Consider the following 18,935-nt stretch of genomic DNA (forward strand, 5'->3'; position numbering starts at 1 on the left):
GTGTTACTTTAGCATTGGAGTAGCAGCAGAAGCTGCAGAAGACAGCACCAGCCACTGACACTCATTCTTGCCCCTACTCTGTCCTCTCAGGTTTCACCAAAACTCCTCTCTGTGGTCTTACATCCTGAACTGAATCAAGGAATGGATCCAGTGAGCAGGAAAGAAAAACCAACCATAAAAATAAACCATCTTTCACTGGGTAAGTTCCCTGACCCACGTCACCACACCAGGCCACACACAAAACAAAACTCCCACTTCTGCTAGCACAAGTAAAGGAGTGAGGCAAAGACAGAAAGAAGCAGCTGAGAACAACTCCAGCTCGTACTGACATTGCAAGAAATGTGTGTGAAACCACAGCCTAAATACATACTTAAGTATGCACTGAGTTCCCCCACTGGTCACAGCAAACAGTAAAACGTATTTGCAAATATTTGGCCCATTTTAGGAATTATTTTAATAGATTTTTACTAGTTTAAAACATAAATTTCAAGGTAAAGCTGGCTAAACCAAAAATGCAGCAGCTTCCACACAAAGACAGTAGTTAAAAACACAGACACCAGAAACGTTTGTTCTCTCCCCATTGCACTTTAAAATTGTAAAAAGCACAGTACCCACATGTCAGTTAAGTTGCTGACCTAACACAAAAACATCAGTCCCTGAACTTTTTTTATTATCACCACTGCTTTAGCTAAAAAGCCACCACAATGTAAACACTCATGAAGCAGTCTGAAAACTTTCACAAGCACCCTAAACACACAAAACTGTACCCCATGTAATTTCAAGTAAAAGACACTAAGTTCCAACCTCTGTGTTTCATGATGACATGGGTCAGGGAATATATTGCTAGTTACTCTTTCAGAACAGTTTTGCAAACCTCTATCAAGGGTTAAACCTGTTTTCTTTAAATGTCAAGCCCCTGCAAGAAGAGGCATTAACACTGCTTATAAACATGCTGGAGTTTACTATGGTATCTTCCAGTCCTTCCAGAGAGCTGTTCTAGTTCAAACTACAAACTTTCTTGTAATTTCTGCCTACAATATAGCATTCATAATAAAATGCCGTAATCTGCAAGGAAGCATCATCAGCTAATTAGAACTGCAATTCTAGCAACTGAAGGAATGTCATCATCACAGGGTTCAAATAAAATGTAAAAATACAATGGCAGTGTATTAGGATGCTCCAGTAGTACAGTCCTTACAATTGTGTATCGGACAACAGAAATCACCATACAAAGAAGGAGCTTCAGACACTTAAACATAGCTCATAAGCCACTAGCCATTTATCTGTTCAAAATGGACTCTTCTGAGGAATCACCCCTTCTTATTGACATTTCAATGGATCAGAAAAAATTGGAAACATTCCTGCCTTTCACCAACATACAAAAGCCAGTTGTTAAAACTGTGGTATTGCTGAGACAAAAAAATTAAAATGAACAAACATGATTGCCAAGTGCATTGAAACATTGCAGTGTAACTGCTATAGGGCAAAATTAAGAGGCATTAGTGACTCAAAGCTATCCCAACAAATGCCAAAAAGTGGGTAATATCATATTTACTATCCAAGAAAAGTTACCATTACAGGAGAAAAAAAAATTGAGACACTAGTAAAATGCCAAACTTGCAGGATATTTAAATATCATAGCAACACCACCACCTACAGCAGTAGTATTCAGTGTTAGTAACAAAGCCTCCAGGCTCTAGTTCTATTTACAGAATGCTGGGGTGTGTGGGGGGTGTCATTTGTATCCTGATGCATTAAAAGATTTTTGTCCCCAAGTTAAGGATAGGATGTAAAAAACAGGAAAGACTGTCCTAGCTAACAACAGTACTAAGGTCCCAGGGAGCTTGATCCAGACTGCTTTTGTAAAGGGGCAGTCTCTCCAAGAGGATAAGGGTGAAGGTCAAAGCAGATTAGTAGCCGCGTAACCTTGTAGTAGCCTCCTGGAAACTTCCCGACAGACAAAAAGCCAGAAACTGCCTTTGCAAAATTGAGATGTAGAAATCAACCCAACCCTGCATAAGTCATCTTCTCCAAAGATCTTTAGGGAAGAAAACGGTCCCCAGGGAGTATCTGTTTCCTCAGAACGGACAACTTTGTTGGAGGAAAGCCTCATCAGTTTTAATACAGAGAACTTAACAACAATGAAATACAAACAACGCTTACACAGAATTTCCTCCTTGTTGCTCCTAAACTACTGTATTTCTCAAGGACCAAGTCATAATTAAAACTCTCTACTTCAAACCCTTTTATTTCATTGTTGTTACTTCAGGGAATGCAACTTTTTAAAATTATCTTTACAAAGAGCAGCTTTTCAAGTCTTTTAATTAGGTGGCGGCAGTTACCTCAGATTTTATCTGAAAACCTGATACCATATTTAGTCACCATGCAAGGCCATAAATTATAACATGTAAGCCAAAGCTATGCCAAAACTTCTACTGAGAATTCACTTCACGTCTCATGTTCCAAGGAAGCTTGCTTTTGATGGAAGGGACAACCTTAGTAATTACTACAGAAGGTGAAGACATGAATAGTTTACAGGTAAAACCAAAGTATTTAACTAACTGCTGTCACAGCTTCGGTTACAGCAACATCTTCTGAGCTAGAAAATACTTCTAAGTTACATTATTTTCTCCCTCCAGGATGATGCTGGCCAGAAAAAGTGTCACTTCCCTTCCTGTCAAATGAAGTGGGCCAGGTAGAATCTACTGATGTACTGGCCAGTTTCTCCTCTTGCCTTACTGGTCCTGCACAGAATGAGAGAACAAGGAAAGCAATCTGGATTCATCCTAGTTCCTCATGAGACGTGGTCTAAGCTCTGGACAAAATAACAGCTTCTTAAACTAAAGACACGGAAGAAAATACAAGGTCTCTGCTCTGGCAAAAGAGAAGCATATCTGCTCACCAGAGCTCACAGAACACTATTTTGTGTTCCAAAATTTTAGGAAAGACAGAGGTTAGCCCAACCTGACACTCCTAATCACTGAGAAAAGGATCTGCAGCACAAACAGCCAGAGCCTCTGCTGATGAGGACTCTTCCGTCACTGTCATCTTGACAAAACAGATCAGGAAACTGAATAACGCATATAGATCCCAAACACTCCATTGTCCTCTCAGTAATACTGCTCTCCAGTGACAGTGAACTGTAGAGGCAGAGGACCAGAACAGAAGGAGCCAAGATGAGTTTTATTAGTTGGCAATGTCCCTGTCAGGAAAAAACAACAAAAACTCAAACCAAACCAACACCCCTACCCATATGTTTGCACCAACAGCCTTGCCAAAACAAGTTGCTTAGACCCAAATAACTTTGCCTTTTCGACTGAAAGCATCCCTTTGCCTCATTTGGTTAGGTATTTAAATTCAAACCCATTAACATGCTCTTCAGTCCCTAAATACCATTACTATGTCACTTCACTGTGGACTTGTAAAACTCTGAATTCTCCCTAATTAAGTCTTACTTGGAAGAATCTAATTTACTCTAGCTCCCTTATACTCAGACATTTTCTTACCAATTTTGATGACTGTATTAAAAAAAATTTAAACAAGATACAAGGTAAAATTTCAGTGGGTACCAGATTGGTGAAATTTGCTAAACATGTTCATGGCATGGAAGGAACACAAATAAGCAAAGCTGACTTGTCGCTAATGTAATAATTATGAGTCCTCTGGCTGTACTTGAGATATTTTCCTGTGTCTAGCATGATCCTGAATGTTTCAAATTTTCACTTGGTCACACATCTTCATTGATCCATCACGCAATGTATGAACTTATACTTAATTACCAAGAAGTCTTCTGTATCACACTCAAAGTCATCTTTTTCTATAACTTAATATTTAACATCTTTTTAAAAGCAACAGTCATATTTCTGCCATGTATTCTAAACAAGACACACTGAGTCAGCCATATAATCTCTACCATGACCTGTTCCTTCATGTTTATCTCCACCTGCTACAAGATGTCCTCAAGAGTATGTAGGAAGGCTACAGCTTTACACATTCCAAGTCAGCTTAGGTGCACCTAAATTAATACACCCAACAAGAAGTGAGCATTTGACAATTAGGTTGTGGCTATGACTTCATCCTTACACATCCAGAGGTAATGGCTGAAAATGCTTGAGGTTTTCCACCAAGTGTTCAAAGACATAAGCAGGTTTTCACCATTGGGGAGGAAGGAGGTAGCAGGGGGAAGGGAAAGTAGGAAATGAGGAAGTTTTGCCTAAATTCCCCCAAAGGAAGACCATGAGAATTTGCAAAGGAAACAAGATATTAGAATTCTACTGAGACAGGGTCGAGCTCATAAACAGGAATAAAAGTCAAAGACACATTGCTTACTTGTTTCCAGAACATTTTCTTGCTTCCTTCTTTTTATTTAGGAGGAATTATCTGCAAATACCTGTAAAGTTGTATTATTACTGCACTTTAAATTTTCCTGTGAGAGTGAGGGCTGAAACTTTGACTACAAGGTGGTGTATCTGTATGTACATCGATGTTATCACCTACTTTCCAGTCTTCCATCCATACACCAGCCTTCTATCTAAACCTGTAATTCTCAGCTGTAATCAAAAAACAAAGAGACCTTAAATTTGTTTATCATAATAACAAAAACAACAGCAGACCCTGTATGTAAACTTCAGAAAATAAACCTGTTTAAAAAGGTGGTAATCTTTTTTTTTTTACCCCTCCTGTACTACTTACCTTCTGCAAATACAAGTGTCTTGTCAAACAACATGGAAGGGAAAGCAGGGAGGAGCACGGATCAGTTGTCTAACACTCCATTTGAAAGCTTCTGAGTTGAACTGCAAACAGAAACCCCAACTTTTCTTCAGGGAAGGGAAAAAAGTCACCAGTACACACTTCTATTTAGTTATCCCCTCATCTGCATGAAAATGCTTATTTTCTAAGTCTTTCTGTATATGGAAGTTAGACTGTGGAAACTTGAGAGCCTTTTAGACCTCTTTCAGGAAAAGATTTGCTGTTAAAAAAAACATTAAATAATGTCACTTCTGAAATGTAGTTTTGCAGCTATTTTTATTTCCTGTCACTTCTCTAAGTGATATAAACTGAACCTCTTAAAATATAATGCTTATTAAGGACAAATAATCATTGTCTTGAAAACTACTTCGCTTTCAGAGCATTCTCTGCTGTACATTAAAACATCCTTTGCCATTTGACCAGAAAATAGCCACTCAGATGCATTTTGCAACTATCATTTTTTGGTTTTAAGTATCATCTAGTTGTAGGAGATTCATCATAGGACTTATTTACATTCTGTAAGAGTCAAAAAGAACTATCTTGACATTTGTTAGTGGAAGGGAGATGATGAGAGGAAAGAAAGGGCAAGGAACAGATCCTGATAGATAGCCTTCTCCACCTACACTGTTTCCATTTCATCTGAGGCTAGTAATAAAGCCAGAAGGTTAAACTACCACAGAGCTCTCTGATGGCCTCCTATTAAAAGCACTTATTAAAAACTGCAGCAGTTTTCTATTGTGTACAAAACAGAAGATACAATAAACAAAATTTCTCCAAGAGATACAGCCTCCTCTTTACCCATGCTTTGCTCTATTCAAGATTATCTGGGGGCACTGGAAAAAGAAGGAAGAGGGGCAATCCAGATAAACTTTAAATTAGTACCCTCATGCCCCAAAAGACCTGCCTGTGAGAATTAAAGCAGCAGCGTGTCACCTGCAACCAAGTTCTATTAAGCACAAATCCAAGCAAATCATAGAAACAGCTATAACAAACTAACACTGGCTGGCAAACAATATGCTAACAGAGAAGAAAATACACAATTCATGAAGTAATTCTGTAGCCCTTCCCAAATAAAAGCAGCACCAATTCCAGTCCCCATACACTAACGGATTGGTGATAATGCTGGTCAAGCTTGAAAACTATTCCCTCTTAGAGTTAAGAATGAAATTGTTCCAGTTACACAGGCAGGGCAAGTGACAAATTGTGACTGCTTTTTAAGCAAGTGTTTTTACTTCAATGCTGTTTGGGGTTAAGGGTAGACTGAAACTCTGAAGTCAGAAAAGGTTAAATTGCTCTCTTTTGATTGTTAGTTGAAAAATAGTTAGAAGCTTCAAAATGTTTAAACTCTTCACTTACATTAGGAAAAAATATCAATACAACAAAGAAAATCCCAGCCTCAAACAAGTGCAAGCACTCATTCATTAACAAGCTTGGAGGAATACTCATATGCAAGTAATCTGTATTCCACTTTCAGCCAGAATCACCATTAACTACTCTGAACTTCCAGACTGAAAAAAGCAAGTTATTTCCACTGAGTCTTACTCCACCAAGAACTACAGTTCGAAGAAAGTGATTGGGACTTGCACTTCTAAATAGAGCAGAATTTTTTTTGAACCTTCAACACATGACCACTGTTTACAGCTGTCACTATGGTATCTGCACCCTGGAACACAGCCATTTACAAAGCTTTTCTTCTGCTCCAACATTTATACCCATTTACAAGCAAAAGTTGAATAAATTTGAGTAAAGGGATTGAAGATGTTTGGGTTTTTTACCCATCCACTCCCCCAAACCCAAGTGATGTATCCTGTGCTTGAAATAAAGACACAAAGTGTTTCTTAAAGGTACATCTCAGCCCCAGCAGGCACTTGCTATAAGCTAAACTGCACCTGGACAATAGCACTGAGCTTTCTGAATGACACCCAAACCCTAATGTACCAGTGCATCCCATGGGCAGTAGAAAGGCAGTACCGCAGGCTCAGATCCACAGTCCACTGTCTTGGTCAGAAGTTCTGTGAATGAAGCCTGTGTGCCCAAGAATAAATCAAGTTTTGATGCATTACCTGCTATGCAAGCCTCTGGTCACTGACGTTCAGCGCTGCAGTAATACAAGCTGTATCTGTACTGCTGCACAGAAAATGGAACATTATCTTCCACCAACAGCCCATAAAAGAAATTTTGTTTATGGGGCAGGTATTAGTATTGTGCTGTGGGCCAACCAACTGGAAAGCAGCTTTGAGAAAGAAAACTGGGGGTCTTCATGGACACCAAGTTTAACAGGAGCCCTTGCAGCAAAGGAAGCTAGTGGCATCCTGAGCTGCAGGAGGAGGAGTGTTGCCAGCAGGTCAAGGTAGGTGATCCCCCCCACCTACTCAGCACTGCTAAGGCCATACCTGGAGCGCTGTGTCTGGCATTGGGCTCCCCAGTATAAGACAGACATGGATGTACTGGAGAGAGTCCAGCAAAGGGCCACAAAGCCTCCCATAAGAGAAGACAGATCACAGACTGTTCAGCCTGGAGACAAGAAGGTTCATCAATTTGTACAAATACCCAGAGGGAGAGTACAGAAAATTGAGCCAGGCCCTTACCAGTGGCGCCCTGTGACAGAACAAAGTAAAACATGGGAGGTTCCCCCAGTACATAAGGAAACACTTTTTTACTGTCAGAGTGACTTCTGTACCAGCCTTACCATGGCTTTAAACTAGACACAAATCTTGGGAAGGAGTTGGATAAAACAGTTGATTCCTAAAGAGCTTGCATTCATTGCCCTATCAGTTTGATAAGCATGCCCATCAAATATTCCTCAATCTTGACTGAGATCAAAAATCCCAGAACTAGTCTTCTCCCTGGATTAACTCTGCCAAAAATCCAGCTAGGCACTTCAAAAAAACACCACACAACCCAAGGAGACAATTGGCCTAAGCTATATTGATAACTGTCCAAAAATTCTAAAGCTTAAATTCAGCTGCCAGCAAACACACAATCAAAAGTGGTTAATGCCTGCTGAAAGATTTGAAAAGCTCAAAAGAAACGGGGCAGTGTTGTTTTTGTTTAAGAATCTCTTGTTAAAGCTCATTCTTCATGGAGCAGTTATTTCTTGAAAGAAACCAGTAAGGGCCTGTTTTTGTTGTCTGTTGTGTTGGGTTTTTTTTAAAGACGTTTTAGTGCCAAAAAATACAAACATGCACCAAGTGATTAGCTGCATAAATGCTGTTGAGCTATACACTTGTCCACAAACCTAAGCATAAAGTACTCTACAAATATGACTCCAACCATTTCTGGTTTTGGTGAAAATTAGGTTCAAATTCTGCAATCACTTAATCAGCTTTCAGTAGGTTCCACATTAGTAGTATATACCCCATAGCACATATAATTCATGTGAACTCAATTTAAGGCCCATCAACACTGCAAGAGTACATGTTCTTCAACTGCAGATGTAGCCAAAGCTATGTTAGCACCAGGAATGTCCAGTGACATACTGTGCAGGCACAGGTTGTAGTATAATCCAGCCTCATCTTTCTATAGAGGCAATCAAGTTCAAAACAGCAAAGGAAAAGTAAACTAGAACTTTTACCTTACTGCATACAACTCTTTCCTGAGTGAATCACATTTCAAGAACTGCAGATGCCCCTTGAAAAAGGTTTGACTTCTTATACAAAGTTTCAAAAACACAACCCATAATAAATACCGTTAAAAAAAGAACTGATCTAAGTATCAAACTACAAAAGAACCCAACCATGAGATAAGAAAGTCTCCAGTAAAGAGGCTCATGGACAAGAGACTTCATCCCACTATTCATTTGCAACAGATGAAGAACAAAACAAAGATTTGGAGCGGGGGCCAGAAAAGCAGGAAAGGAAACATGTTGATACCAGTATCTAGCCTAAGGGAACCCAGAACAACTAGCTGAGCTCCAGTAATGCTGGAGCACTACATAATCCAAAAGGTGCCTTCAATAGCTGACAAACAGCTTGCCACAAGCGAGATTAGAGAAAAAAAAAAAGAAAGAAGTGTCAAGTCTACAGTAGAAATAGGTCATTTTGGCTTGGTACAGCAAACGGAGTGGTTGACATCTATGAGTTTTCTATGTCAGAGTCAGCCCAGCTTTATCTCTAATACAGAAGAACATTTTGAATAGTGTAATTCACTGTATCATTTAGTGTTGAGCGCACTGTTTTGATAACCCTATACATAATAGTCAGTGAACTGTTCTAAACAGTTTTCAAATATGCACTATGCCCTTTAAGAAAAGAATCCTAAAATCTGACAATCTCTTGCTCTTTACAGACAATATAGTTGAATAACTGCAGAGCAGACTGATTTAAAAGCAGTTTAAAGAGCCTAGGAAAAAATGTGTCTGTAACCAATCTTAAAATGTTTTCTATTGTTCAATGAGCACATTGCATCTTACCTTTTGTAGAAGCAGCCTAAGCGCTCAAGTCTGCTGTAACTAAACTCAGTGCCTACTACATGCTAGGCACGGAACTTGAAACCACAATATTTTTAAGATTTTATGGCTGGCACAGAACTAAACAAGATAAGAAGTATGCTTCAACTAATATAGTGTACTAACTTACTTTAATTAGTGAACTTAAATATTTTCATTTTCAATATTCACTATCAGTTAAACCTCCCAATTAAATGTTAAACACAGAAGTGTAATTTTATTTGAGATCATGTAACTCAGCTAGGTTTAATACTCTTTTCTCCAGAAAGCCTCCCAAAGTGTTCAATGGCACACATTTAGAAGAAGAGGTAACATGTCATATTAGATATGCTCTTCAAATTAAAGAAGAAAGAAGCTTATGTTGTTTGGTTTAGACTGGTAGATTTGTAACAGTTTATAAACCGAAGTACAAAAACATCTGTTTGCCAACTGTGAAGGCTGTAATAAAACCTTTTTTTTTGTTTTGCTCTTCAAGGCATTACTCTCAGCAAATGAACATGCTGAATTGTGCAACATTGCCTTGCTCCATTTGTGCAAGAGCTTACTTTCTGTATGTCATTTAGCCTGTACAGTACATTTGGGCTTTTTTCTTGTTATCATGCTGTTGCACTCAAGTTCCTTTTCTTTGTGCCTGGAGAACTTGATTTGATCTCTGCCAGCACAGCCCTCCCCCAACCCAGTCACACATGTTAGCGGTGGCTACCCTTCAAAGCAGAACATGCTGAAAAAAGTTCTCTCAGCACTACTGCCAAGTTATAGGGTTAAACAGCAGAATAAACACACAACTCAAGAGTTAAAGCAGTCACAGAAATTGGTCAAGTCCTTGTGGTAATGGTTCAGATACAAAGAAAAACCAAGGGGGTGATGAGCAACATTCCTTTAAGGTTATCTAAGTAATAACACATATGCAAAATAGAGGTACTATGACTGTGAAAGGAGCATTACAAAAGCAAGCACATCAAGATACTGGTTTACAAACATCAGGGGTTGCTTATTTTGAATGAGTATTTCCATAACACTCCCACATAATGCTGAATTCACGAAAACCCAAGAGCTCCAAGACCTACATGGTTTATTTATTTAATCTAGTTCAACCCCAGCAACGCCCCCCCACTCCTCACCACAAGACAAATCACATCACTTGCGCCAGCACTTCCTTGCCTCCATTTTAACAGAATTACTCTCTGTGCATTGCAGCACATTCCACAATCCAAAAAGTAGCATACAAAAGCATACAGTTTAATTTGCTAGATATTAACATCCTTAAAGACAATAAGATAAAAATAAATCCTTGCACTTCAGTAACACCACATCAGGGGAATTAAGTTTCCAGATATGTTTCCGATTTGCACTCATGCTGCCACCTGCCCTTACACTTGTGCTTCTGGAGAAGAAAGCCTCCCCCCTTACTAAAGGTCTTTGTTCTACCCAGAGGCCAGCTCACCTTACCCCTAAAAGCCTGAGCTTTTGTCAGCTGTTCATACAATAAACAGCTGTGGATGTATGGAAAAACCTATTACCACAGGCAGAAAATGAAAGCTGGCAAGTAGTTTCTATGTTTACAGTAGAAGAAAGTCTCCAAAACACATAAGCATTTCAATATATTCCAAGAGATTTTTTTGTCCTCCCTCTTACACCTATTTTGCATGACCCTTCAAAATTAGTATGTGTAAACAGCATGATAAATGTAATTAACCTCAGAGTGCCAAAAATAGGCTATCCTTCTGCTAACTGCTAATGTTAAATGCGAGAGCATTAGCAAGAGAAACAGCAACAAAGTCATCGTGGCACATAGGGTTAATGAAAGTTTTCCTACAGGTCCTGTTACTGCTTTAAGTGAAAGGCTAGGTGGGCCAATATAAATCTAACAGGGTAGATGTATGTAAACTCTGAATGCTGTCAACAGAAGAAAAGAAGTTATTCTACCTTTCCAGGCATGCTCAAGAATTTCACAACTTTCAGTGAACTGGTTAAAAGCCACAGATTCCCTTCACCCACTATGTTTTTCTGTCTAAAATAAGCTGCTAATTATGGTATAGCTCCTGATTTGATATTTTATTTCAGGTATAAACTTCAAATGATGACCAAGATACAGCACATGCATACTTTATCCTGTCTTTTGAGGAAATAGACTTTTTCCCTAAGTGACCAGGTTGAGTGAAGCTATTCCAGCTTTCACCTAAGGTTTCTCCTTTCTGTTCCGCTTGCTCCCTGTGTATGCATCAAATTAAAGCAGGTTTAATCAAGACATGCCAAATTGTATTCAGAATAACCAGAATGCAGAAAGATATTAAAAAGTTTGCAATCATCAGGAATGTTCTTCAAGTTTTTAGCAATTAAGACTTGAAGGATTTCAAAAGGTTCACAACCACTGTATCTAATGATATCCCTGTCACATTCTGCTTACAAGTATGTGGTTTAAATCTCAACTGTCTCTTCGTAATAAACAGCATGGGGTTCAGGTTTGCTTGTCACTAGTACATGAGAGGGGCAAGGAAGAGAACGAAATTAAAACCATTATGAAGCTCAGTAAGCAGCACAGTGTGGACACATACATTCACCATAATTCACCATTCAGTATAGATTTTTCCTTCCTTTAAGGATGCCAGTATTTCCAAAATTGACACACTGCTTTTAATTTCTTGATATACTAAGTGTTCACAATGGACTAAGTCAAGAATAGCCACTGCTATCTAAAAGCAAGTTTCATACACGTGATTAGAGTGAACAATGTTCTGAAGCCTCCCAATAGCCAAGGTTTCAATCATCATGCACAAAACATCTTTGATTTGCTTTATTACCTGGTGCAGTGCTATTCTTGGGAAGATACTATTAAAGGGCGTCTCAAAGACTCAGACTAGTCCATTTTGTGCCCATTGTTTCTGCCCAAGTATTGTGAGCTAAAACAGATCCAGTACCTGCATCATGAATCTGTAATAAATTCAACTTGATGGTAGCCTGTCCAAATCACTGTACACACTCTAAGTTCTTCTGGGATACACTTAGCAGAAATTGTGTGGTAGAAGTAATTTCATGAGTCTCAGCTCCTAGTTTGCACACAATTTTATCTTTAAAGATGGACACATTTAAAGGTGCTACTAGATGAACTAAACCTGCCATCTGCACAGCATAACTGAGAGGAACTCTGGCCTGAATTCAGATAGTGCCAAAGTGGATAAAACTACACAAACAATTTTAGTCTGAACCTATAACCTCTTCCTCATATCATCAAAATTTAAAACCCAAGAGTTGTCTTAGACTTCTCTACTAGGTCAAACAACCTTGTTTAACTTCATACCTACTGCAGCAACAAGAACTATGCAAAGACACACCTGGTGGCACATTCATTGCTCCACAGAAATTGCCCTGTGGACAGCCTCCCAACAGTGACTGGAAAGGTAATCCACAGGACTTTACCCCTTGGTGGGAAGCAGTCAGCTGTCTTTCAGGAAGGTGCAAGATAAAGGTCTAAAGAGAGGAAATTACAGCAAGCAGCTGATGCGAAGCAGCTTCTGGCCATGCACCCACAGGCAGCATTCTCACCTCTAGCTGGTGTGGAGGTATTTACGTAATGCTTCTGGAGGGCTTTGGCAAGGATGGCAAGTGCAAGTCAGGATTCCTGAACCAGTTCTGCAAAATTCTGAACTTGTGAGCAAATCTGTATGCAAAGAGCTAGGTATGTTCTTTTGGGTTTTGATGGTAGGCTGTTTTTCACTCAGCTGTCTGTTACATTAAGGAACATCAGTCCCAGTAAGTTTTTAAGTTCAGCAGGTCGAGGAGGCTCACTCAACTGTAGTGCACGAAAATCCCTATTTTTTAACCCTCTTTTAAGTGTCTTTCCAATAAAATAATGCTTTTTAACTGAGGGAAAAAAAACCACAAACACTTTTCCCCAGATTAAACACAAAACATACTGAGTTATAGATATGTGACTTAAAATACTTTTTCTGGACTAAGCTGAATCTGTGTCACTATCTTGGATTTGTGCAAATATAGTGATTCAAGTACACACATCCACTCATAGCAGATTAAATAATTTAAAAATTTCATCAAGATTAAGGAAGCCTACAAGCATTGGTCTTCTCTTCCCCCACTCAGGTCCCATAAGCCTTCATCCATCCTGGGATAGTACTTCTTATATTGTATATAGCTCAGCCAAGCTTCAAAACTGAACACTTTTATTTGACTGTGTTTAAATAACCTCTTGCGTTACTCATGGGGATTGTTCTTTTTCCTATTTGTTAGCTTCACGTGAGCAACCGCACTGTGTACAGCTCAATACCCTTTTCTGAACAGCGAGTTTCCCCGACTATATTTGTCTTCATAATAGCAAAGAGGAAGTAAGGGTAAAGGTGGGGGGTTAAGCAGAAGACAGCCATGAAACCACACTAGTTGGTACAAAAATTGAAGGATTGATGTACCGGACTGCTCTTCATTCTCCTAAGTGGACACTAAGTGGACAAGAGTTCAAGCTGGCACTTCAACAAGCCTGGCTTGCAGAAATCACAGTCACTTTACAAAAGTATCACATTAAACACCTGTGATCAGCCTAAAACATGATTTGACAGAAAGCAGCCATCTGATTTTTCAAGACTGTTAGCAGTGCAGCAATGGAGCAGGAAAGATACCAGTCTAAGTAACTTCACCTTCCTCAAAAAAGCAGTATTTAGTTTAGCAGCCTGCATAAACATGTACAATAAATACCACCTGCAGAGGTTAGGAAGGAACTAGACACTTCAATTAGGGTTGGAGGTCATGCAGGCTCCCTTCTAGCAGGGGAGAATCAAGAGAGGTATGGTACCCTGCTTAAGCTCTGTACAACTGAAGGACCTGGCCTCTCACTCATGCATGCCTTAAAGAGTCTGACAGCCACAATTATCCAGGCAGACCTGTAGGAGGGCTCTAGGAAGTGTGCAATCCAGATCAATCCTTATGCATTGAAGTGGGCTACTGTTGAAAGCAAGCCAGTAATAAGCTTTAATCTCCCCCAGTGCAAACAGTTGCAAAAGCCAAAGCATCCTCTTCCAGACAGGCCCACATAAAACCCCACGAAATCTCTCTTTATGGTAAAAGGAAGACATTTCTGCCCTGAAAATGGCCTCATCCACACTGTGAAGTGTGCAACAGGGCTTCCAACGCACTTCTCCCCTCCACCAGTTATGGGCAAGCTTAGCTCTGCATTAGTTAGGTCCATCTGGAATAGATCATACATCAGCTTTGAGTCCTGAAAACAGATCATTTCAGTAAATAGGCCTCACTTATGGGAGCAGCTGTCTGTCATTTAGCTTCCACGCTAAGCAAGTTATACAAAAGCAGCAACATTCTGCTCAATTACTGTTCTACTTGGGGAAGCAGTAATGATACTGGAACCCCACAAAGCTATTTTAGACTCTCAGTGAAGTCCATATCGAAAGTACTCGGTTTGCAAGCAATACAGTGTTTTTTTCCCCCCCTACACGCCAGTCTTACAAACTCAGCTTGAGATCTTCAAGTCACACTCCATCATTTCCTTCTCAGGAACTACTACGAATAAGAAAAGACCACGGCAAACAAATGAAGTCTCTGCTATACCACCATGACCCTGCAGCCTCCAGTCCTGAGTGGCAACACAACAAAGTCAAAGAAGCAGAGAGGAGACTCCAGCTCATTCTTAGCTATACTGGCTCAGCAGGCCTAACCAGACAAAAAGCTGTGAACACTTTAGCAACTTAAGTCAAAAGCTATGAATAACCATAAAACACATTATTTAGTCAAAATAACTGCGTAATAAGCAGAAAAATTGCCTTGAAAGTCTGTGTTATAGGTAAGTATGCTGAAGTTCAGCACCATCTCAAAAGAAGAGGAAAGATAGGAACCTTGAATGCAAAAAGCACCTTTTGCAACAGCTATGCAGATACTGAGAGAGGTAAACATGTACAATTGGAGTAAAGAGCTAGGTATTTCCTTCCCCTTTCCTGTACTCTTAAAGTAAACATTGCACTGGCTTTCTTTTAACCACTGGTGGAGTGTGGGAAGGGTACTCATCACTTGGCCAAGGTTTTGCAATAGAGAAAAACACTGTGGATGAAGAGATGTGGAAGACAGCTCACTCATACAGGCCCAAGACACAATCCGGGCTCAGGAAAGGCCCATGATGCAGTCTCTGGAACAAACCAGATGGCCTTTTGCCACAGGTGAATTCCCAAGCACACCCATCGTCTTCCTCCAGGCAGCAGCTCCATAATGTCTTTAAGCCCGTCTAAGTGTGACTGACACAGAAAGGAGCCCTGCCCTTCTCAGTGCCCCCCTCTTGCAATCTCCTCTCCTTTGAATCAACAGGAACATTTTCTTGGCCAATAAACCAGGTAAAACTCACCCAGCAAGATCTGAATTCATAAGCAGGCCAGTCCTCTGGCTCACCACACAGCTCCACAAGTCCTGGCACAAGCAGCAAGCTTGAGGAGAACGGCAGCGTCCCTGTGACAGCAGCCTGCATTTAAGCCGGCCTAAAGCAACCACGTAACTTCAGAATGAATACACACAGTGGGTTAAGTTTGCAAATGACAATCACAAAAACCTTTGCAAAATATAAGTTTATAAGCACAGCAACACGGATTTTCTGTTCTAAGAGTTACACAATGAGGCACTGAGCAGTAAATGAGTCACGGCACAGCAAATGAGTCAGTTATTTCATTTACCATATTCATGACTAGAGTGTTTCACAATGAAAAACATTTATTTTGATAGGCCTGCTTCACAGTCCATCCGTGAGGGAGTTCAGTGAGTGACAAGAGGGAGCAAGTCTGCTGGAACGGGCTCTTGGAGAAGGACTCCGGCGCTCACAGCCGCGCTGTGCTGCTGGATCAGCAGCTTTCCTTAGGGCAGCAGGCTTGGTCAACCAGGAATGTGCCCACTCCCTACAAAAAGGGAGGTGCAGGAGCGATAACACTGCTAAATTGTAACTGGAAATATAGTTTCAAATTCTCTCAGAGTAAAGGTTTACGGCCTTTGTCATTTATAATCTTCGTCAGACAACCTAAGGTTACCAGCCTTAGAAGGAAGACAGACTTCAGGCTTGTATTTGTGCTTTAAACTCGTATTTACAAAGACCGTACACTGCTGGTCTCGGCCTTGACCAGCGCACTGCCTTTACAACACAGCCGGGGTTTTGCAGGCCGGTACAAAAGCCTCTGAACAGCCGACATGCAGAGCTCAAGCTAATGAAGGCCCTGTGTCACTGCACCAGCATGCCCATGTCAGGGCTGAGGAGCCGTACCCACCACACTGGACACTGCTATTAGATACCTGCAGCACACACTGCTGACAAACCTCACAGCAGCCCCACTGCTTGCAAATATATTAATTCCTGTGGGAAAGCAGGCTGACCAAGGCCCAGCAGTGCTTTTGCTGGTGGAGGAGCAGCTGCTCCGCACCAAGAGCAGGGTTGCGAGGGCACAGAGCTCTGCGGGGATAAGACCATCAAAGGTCCGTCCAGCCTGTGCTGAACATGCTGCTGGCAGCTTACATCTACCCAGTTACTGACGGAAGAGTAGATTGTGGGCTACCTCCAAAGCAGTCCCATCTCCAGCCCACCCTGCAAACATACCCATCCCTCTACTTCTGGCACTTCAAGCCAGTGTCAGCTGCAATACAGGTGGATCTGCTCTGACTTTCTCTTTTACCCGCTCACACCACACTCCCCCATCCCCAGGCTCAGGAAATTCATTTTCCCACCAAGGTTGAATGCAATGCTATCCCTCACAGGCTGCCTGGCTCAAAACCCAGCTACCCAAAGAACCCCATGCCTACCAATCAAGCTACATGCGTGCTAGGCTGATGTACAGGCTTCTTTTTGCACTCTTATGCTGCTGACTCACCCACCTCATTCACCCATTAACTGTTGCCTGAGGTGCTTGTATTGTATCGCAACACCACCTGTCCCACCTCACCATCTTCTTGCTCCCACGGCCAAGTCATTGTATATGCCAAAGCCCTTGCTTGGAATGTGGTTCTGCCATCGGGCCTTTGCTGGTTCCAGTGCAGTGTATCACACTGGGATGGCTCTCACCAAGGTCCCCAGTGGAGATCTTTTCTGGATGTGTTTCAGGATTTGGATTCCTTTACCTTTCAGCACTTACATAAATGGATGATTCTTCTCCCAGAACTTCTGACCTTTACCGGCTTTTGTGGTTCTCCTTTTACTTCCTAAAAATCACAGCTTATTGTCTCATTGCGCAGCCATCCTCCTCTGCTTCCTCCTTTCTCAACACTGTATCTCTACTTCTTAACTTCCTTTTATTAGTCAAGGAGGGTGGGGAAGATGGACCTCATAACAGGCAGGATTCACTGAAGTGCATGCCCATGATTCACATCTCTTCCCATTCATCCAGTGTAACATTTCACTAGCTATCATTTCACACTTTGAGCAATCAGGAAGTAGCAGCTTTGATCTTACTGCCATCTTGCTCCTTTCAAGCTCACTCTGCACACGGTGAGTATTCAGTTTTCTGACCACATCAGCACCCTTCCTTGTCCCCCCGTGCATATACAAATCTTTCCTTTTAAACCCAACAAAACTTTGGATCTTTCAGCTACTGAGATCACAATGCTCGCATTTGTCCTATGTTTCCAATCTCTACTGTTTATCTTCTACCCCTACCAACGTCAGGTTTGTCTTCTCATGGTCTCTTATCCACAGGAAAAGCTTCTCCAGTCCTTCTGATCACCACTGTGGCAACTCAAACAGTTTTCTTCCTCTTTCCCCTTCCTACTTCCTGCCTTTATGTAAAGAAGTGCCTGAGCTGGGCATCACTCTTCACCAGACTCCTGTCTTTACTCACTGGACCTCCCATCCTTAATCCCAGGTCAGCAGAATATACAGCCCTGGACAAAAATGTATCTCTGCTGTTCACAAGTGTGGGTACCACAAATATTCACTACTGTGGGGAAAAAAAAAAATAAGAAAACACAACTCCTCTTTTTGCAATATACACCACTTTAAAATTAAGCCATTTATTGCCTGTTGAGTGGAATTAAACCCCGATTTGACTATGGTTTATAGTAACTGAAATTCAGTTATATTCTATGACCTTATCAATGCGTATTAAACTCTATGAACATATCTGTTTTAAACAGGCGTACAAAATTAAGGCAATGGTTTTGTTTTACTGTTGTAATAGTACAGCCTCCACCATAACTCAACAGAAATAGCTTCTGCTTCTGATAAGTACAATCTGACAAACGCCCTTCCAATATACAGAAATTCAGCACTTTCTGAAAAAGAGAGCATTTTCTTTTTGCATCAGATGATACATCTTATTTGTAAAATTGAAATTGGGACATGGGGTTGAAAAAAAGAGTGAGAGAACAACCACTTCATAACTTTAAAGATATTTTGAAGCTTCAAAAGCTACAGGACAGCTAATTTACAGTTTGCCAACCTGCTTTCCATTTTTAAAGCTTTGTTTCATCTTGTAGGAAAGAATCTATCAGCTTCCATGCCTTCACTAATACCCACTGGAAGTAGACCACATAGAGGGAGCACCTCTTCAGGGATATACTGAGGCCTTTGACCTTTACCTTGTCTCAGGCATCACCGCTTCGCCGCTTCTCTCCCTAGCCTCTCATCCATGAAGGTCAACTGAGCATTTTACTACATCTCTTCTCTTCAAGTACATCTTAGTCAATGAGCCAAACTCTTGTTTACTCCTAAACACTTCTTCACTCCTGACACCGAACAGCCACTTACATTTATCATCTA

General features: G+C 40.8%; 1 protein-coding gene across 4 annotated transcripts in view; it reads right to left on the reverse strand.

Moving 5' to 3' along the window:
- Positions 1-18,935, reverse strand: part of ZSWIM6 (zinc finger SWIM-type containing 6) — a 113,456-nt gene that overhangs the window by 84,302 nt on the left and 10,219 nt on the right. The window contains exons 1-2 of one of the 4 annotated variants that reach the window (XM_054184589.1): positions 7,143-10,292; positions 4,693-4,793 (exon numbers count right to left, since the gene is read on the reverse strand). The exons of 2 other annotated variants lie outside the window; for them this stretch is intronic. In XM_054184589.1, the coding sequence (XP_054040564.1) occupies positions 4,693-4,726 (34 nt within the window). In that variant the 5' untranslated portion in view covers positions 4,727-4,793; positions 7,143-10,292. Of the gene's footprint in view, positions 1-4,692; positions 10,293-18,935 lie in introns of those variants that run through there. One more of the 4 variants, XM_054184588.1, reaches the window with a different exon arrangement.

Source organism: Rissa tridactyla, chromosome Z (genome assembly GCF_028500815.1).
Source record: "Rissa tridactyla isolate bRisTri1 chromosome Z, bRisTri1.patW.cur.20221130, whole genome shotgun sequence".
Lineage (NCBI taxonomy): Eukaryota > Metazoa > Chordata > Aves > Charadriiformes > Laridae > Rissa > Rissa tridactyla.